This window comes from Eublepharis macularius, chromosome 8, assembly GCF_028583425.1.
Source record: "Eublepharis macularius isolate TG4126 chromosome 8, MPM_Emac_v1.0, whole genome shotgun sequence".
In the NCBI taxonomy this organism is placed as follows: domain Eukaryota; kingdom Metazoa; phylum Chordata; class Lepidosauria; order Squamata; family Eublepharidae; genus Eublepharis; species Eublepharis macularius.
The window spans coordinates 25,464,917-25,469,878 of NC_072797.1; the positions used below are offsets into that span (position 1 = coordinate 25,464,917).

The 4,962-nt window shown below is 42.7% G+C and overlaps 1 protein-coding gene and 1 non-coding gene across 2 annotated transcripts; both read right to left on the reverse strand.

Moving 5' to 3' along the window:
- Window positions 1-311: 311 nt before the first annotated feature.
- On the reverse strand, window positions 312-4,575 carry RPL37 (ribosomal protein L37). Its single transcript, XM_054987461.1, has 4 exons — window positions 4,470-4,575; window positions 2,167-2,302; window positions 1,857-1,941; window positions 312-656 (listed from the first exon to the last, which is right to left on the reverse strand). Exons 1-4 carry the CDS (start codon window positions 4,470-4,472, stop codon window positions 587-589), a joined length of 294 nt encoding a protein of 97 aa, XP_054843436.1. The 5' UTR covers window positions 4,473-4,575; the 3' UTR covers window positions 312-586.
- Window positions 731-811, reverse strand: LOC129335254 (small nucleolar RNA SNORD72). Its single transcript, XR_008597596.1, has one exon. It is a non-coding gene; the product is annotated as a small nucleolar RNA SNORD72 (small nucleolar RNA).
- Window positions 4,576-4,962: the final 387 nt, after the last annotated feature.

A 4,962-nucleotide genomic window follows, 5' to 3' on the forward strand; every position in this document is an offset into this window, starting at 1 on the left:
ATACTAGATTTTAAGATGCCACTAGATTCTCGTGGCTGTGGCAGATTCAACCCCCCTAGAATGTGAATTAATCAGGCTAAGCTGAACTTGCTTTATCAGGCAAAACTTCAGTTACTCCTGCACACCTCTGGAACAGCTGATTGCAATGATACTGCAAGGATACTACATGCAGGATGCTTCAGTAGATGAGTACACTCTAAGTGGCCATATCGTGTATATAAATCTCAAGCAGCTATGAACACCGCACTGAAAAATCAAGGCCCGTATATGATTTGCTCCTTCAGCAAATTGTATCATGACACATCTACAGCTTCACTTTGATTTAATTTAATCGAGGCACATTCAGCTACACCAGCTTACCCAAACGAACCTTTAAGTACTACTTCGGTTTTTTTAAACAAATGAGTTTTGTATATTTGTTTCCATAAAAAACCGAGGATATGGTCTTTCACCAGGCTCAATTTGAATAGTCAAACACAGAGACAACTTTCTGAATGATATGGGAGAGCAGACACTGAGGAACATACAACGATGACCACGTTTTCCCCCCCATAAAGGAGCCCATTTATTTTAGACATTTGAGTCCTTAAGATGAGCTGGACGCTGCAACGGCAGCTCTCTTCGGCTTGGGCGCTGTTCCTTCACGGAATCCATTCCTGCGGACAAAATACATCGATGTATTATGCAAAAGCTTGGTAGTACTTCCTTTAATGATTTCATTTATTTGGTCAGCTTATCTCAGTTACAAGAGTAAATCACTTATGAACTCATATGTTCAGACATTTTTTTAAAAAAGCATCACTGACAAGCTGAACGCCATTTTATTTTTACTTTAGCCAAGTTGTGTTCATTCCAATTTTGTCCAACACATTGGACACACAACGCCATTAATTATAACCTTACGATGAGTGCAATCTAAATGTTTTTCTATTATTACCAGTGATGAGCATTTAATTCTGATTAGACACTGCCATCACTGAAGATACAAAAAACCACAAACACTTCCACCCTCAAGGCTTCATTCCCAAGCTATACAAAACTCGTTGTGGAACGATAATGGTAAAGCCACACTAATGGGCACGGCAGCATCTTTTAAACATGATTGTTTGCAAGCAAAATATTCCCAAGTAACATAACGTGTGGTAAAATAGTGCTATGGCTATGATTAAAATCAGTTTGAAGGAAACGAAGCAGACTATTGTCTTGCTCACAGGGGCTGTGACCAAAGCCCAGCAAGAATTCACATGTACAGCCACCATGTAAGAATATGCTATAGGAAAGCATTACATATCTTTGATGATCTATTCTAAGAAGGGCAAGGTACAAAAAGCAGAGCTCACTGACTGCTGGTTGTAAAAACTTAAGAACAGAATAGAATTTGTCTGCCCTTTTAAATTTTCATCAAACTTCAATAGATGAATCCACTGTTTAGATGAATTCACTGCATCGCGAAAGGAATTAGGTCAAAGGATCCCTTCTCATCCTTTCCAACAAAATGCTGCTGCTGAAGGTCAGGGACCCTTGAAAAATTGCAGTGAGGGAGAAAAACGATAGGAATCTTGTAAGTCCTTTTGAAACAGAGTGGACGTTTATCAAGAGGAGGAGTTGCCATTTCTACCAATCCCCTCCTCCTTGCTGCAGCCCCCTGCATTACACTGTTCCCAAGGGTCCTCTGAACCTCCGAAGCAGTTTTTCAGAGAGCAGAGCTAAAGAAATCCATTCAGTGAACTCATTCTCTTTACAGTTCATTAAGTCCCACCCATTATTTAGCCATCAACATGCGACAGGTGTGTGAATATGTTTTAAGGTCTACGTCATGCTCATTGTACTGGCATACTGGAACTCTACTATTGTACCTGAATCTACGGTAGACCTTTTTCAGATGCCTCATACGTCCAGTCCCTGTAGTATTGCGCCTTTTGGCCTTAGCACTCCAGTTATCTAAAAGATAAAAATAAATTCTATAATGCATTACACTGAAGATGAAAATATACGCGCATCTTTATTTTAAAAAGTTCAGGGAAGAAGAAATAAATATCTCAACAAAACACTCCCAAATTATTTAGTAAGCTATTAACTGGTCATGTCTCAGAGATACAAAATTCCTCATTGAAACAAAATATTAGCTATTAGATTCTACTGATCATGCATTTTGAAAATGCTTACACTTTCTCTTGCGTTTAGCAGGATATCCACATTTCCCGCAGGTAGACTTCTGAAGATGGTAGGCCTTGGATCCACATCGACGGCACAAAGTGTGGGTCTTATTGCGGCGCTTGCCGAAGGAGGATGTTCCCTTCGTCTGAAACAAGAAGGAAATTAGTTTATACAAATGCCACAGTTACTTACATATTACTAGGAGTTGAAAGATTAGTATGTTTTTAGTGTTACATATTTGATAAAGCATCAGTATTTTAAAAAGAACTTATATAAGCCTGAACTCTAAGAAATCACTAGATTGCTTTAGACAAGTCGCTTTTCTCACAGCTGTAGTTCCAATCTGCAAACTAGGATGCACTGTTGGCCTACCTCACAGGCCTGCTGAAATGAGGTTGGTCCCAGCATTTGCCCAAATGGACCAGATTTACAGAAGATATCTTCCCCACCCCCACCAGGTCTATCTCCCGAAATCTGTTCTCTGGGTCAAAAGACTTTCAGGAACAGAGAGGCGTGTGGAAGAGAAAGCTACAACAATGGATGAACAGCAGCAATCATCCTTCCATGCTCTTATGCAGAGTATTATGGCAATTTCTGCTGTTTCCCCTTTTTGTTGCAGACTTCTGCCCCATATCCCACACTGTACCTATTGGCCCCCTAGCATTTAGCACGGCACTAGATCTAATTTATGATGTATGAATACAAGGCTTTTTGTGCACTTCCCAAGAATATCAATAGCATGCTACTTTTACACAGCAGAGATCTAAATATTGCACTGGACAGCAATTTCTAAGACAAAGCTTTCAATTTCCATGAAATGACCGAGACTATAAATTTATGGCACATTTGCAAGGATCATCCCCTTTCATTCCCCGTATTCTTTCCTCTGCACATTATTACAAAGAATTAGACTTAACTTCTGAAATCGAATGTAAATTAGGTTTCTTTCAAATGTTAGAGTAGCAATCATAATGCACAATTATTTGGGAGGAAGTCACATTAGATAAGTGGAGTTTACTTCTAATCAGCTCAGACAATTGTCATGTTTGTATATTTCACCAAGATGCCATTAAATATTTTTAAGCCTTTATGGCACTTCTTAATTCATAAATAATCCATTTGAAAATGACTACTGGCACCAGTTTTTAAAAGTGATTTCCCACAATCTTATTTATAAACACTGCTTCCAAGACCAATCATCATTATTTTGCATCAGAAACAATTTGCTTCAGCTCATGCAGGAAAACTGAACCCCCCAATAAACCTATGCAGCTACGCTATTTGGCTGCAGCCAAAACACGAGCACTGCACCATCTGAAAATCTAACAAAATGTGTCACAAAAATTATGTGCCATGAGAACATTATGTATCCCTGTGGTACACAATCTTTACAGCAACACACTAGGCTAAGAAACAGTTTAAAAACACATGGGCATAACAACCTGCAGGTGCATGGCTTACAGCTCAGGTTGCCAACCTCCAGGTAGGCCCTGAAGATCTCCTGGAATTACAACATCTTCAGGCTACACAAATCAGTTCCCCTGCAGAAAAATGCTGTTGTGCAGAATGAACTTTATGGTATTATACCATGCTGAGGTTCTTCCCTAAATCCCATTCCCAAATCTCCAGGAATGTCCCATCCTGGAGCTGACAACCCTATTTACAGTTCCCCCACTCATGACACACCCGAATGTTTAAAGCTTGCTCTGAAATAGAGGTTAGAGGCAGCGACATAAAAGTAGTACGTTTTTGAATGATGAACCCCTGAAGACAAAAAAAAGTCCACGCTCTTATCAAGTTGAGAAATTCCTGGAGATTTGGGGAGTGAAGCCTGAAGAGGGACCTCGACAAGCTATAAAGCCAGAGTCCAGTCTCCAAAGCAACTATTTTCTCCGGGAGAACTGATCTCTACAGTCTGGAGATCAGCTGTAATTCCGGGAGATCTCCAGGCCCCACCTACAAGTTGGCAACCCTAGCCGCAGCACCATTCCGTTTAGCTCACAGCCAACGAGGCCGACAAGGGGCGGGAAGACCCCTTTCTCTTATAGGAGAGAGGCCCCGTTTTCGAGGCTTAACAGAATGAACACGTTATTACCAAAGGGCTCCGCGGGCCTGGACTTCGAGAAGCGGGACTCAGGCGCCGGTTCCTGCCCGGCCACGTCGCCTCTGCGATCGACGGACTCAGGCGCAATATACAGCCCCCCCTATCCCAGCTGGCCCACGGCAGACTTTTCTTGAAGCCCACCCGCCAGAGACTCCCCAACAGCCGCGGATGGAGGCGGATTCCCCACCAGGCCCTGCCCCACACTCACCATCTTCCTTCAGTCGCCGGGACGAAAGAGAGTTAACCCCGCCTCCACTTCCGCTATAATCCTATCCACGTTTCCGCGGAAAGTGGCACGGCCACTAAAGCCGTCCGGCAGCTTCAAGACCGGATGGAAACAGAGGTGACACCTCCGTTGCGTGTTTAAATTTTTTTTAAGCTTTTTGTTTCTATGGCAGCGGGAGCGGCTTGGTGCTGCGAATGGAGTCACCGATTTCGAATCGTCACGGGGCGGGGCGGAGGGAGGGGTTAGTTTCCCGCGGTTTTGCCTGAGAGAAACTAGATGGTGAAGGCACCGCCCCCTTTCCCTCAGCCTTGGGATGTTCCTCTGGGTGATTTTCTCTTCAGAATAAAATTGCGGCGGGGGATTAGGCAGCGTCAATTTGGCCCTGCCCCTAGACCCAGTGGAAAACGCTTTTAAACTTATGTTTTTTCTTAAGAATGAACAGTAGAAGTGACATGACTGGTTGGAAATTCTCAGC

Excerpts from the sequence above, each read along its gene's own strand:
- RPL37 (XM_054987461.1), bottom strand. Across the intron at positions 1,942-2,166 it reads TGCTAAACGCAAGAGAAAGT|ATAACTGGAGTGCTAAGGCC; the intron begins GTAAGCATTTTC and ends TTTATCTTTTAG. Across the intron at positions 657-1,856 it reads AAGGTCTACCGTAGATTCAG|GAATGGATTCCGTGAAGGAA; the intron begins GTACAATAGTAG and ends TTTTGTCCGCAG.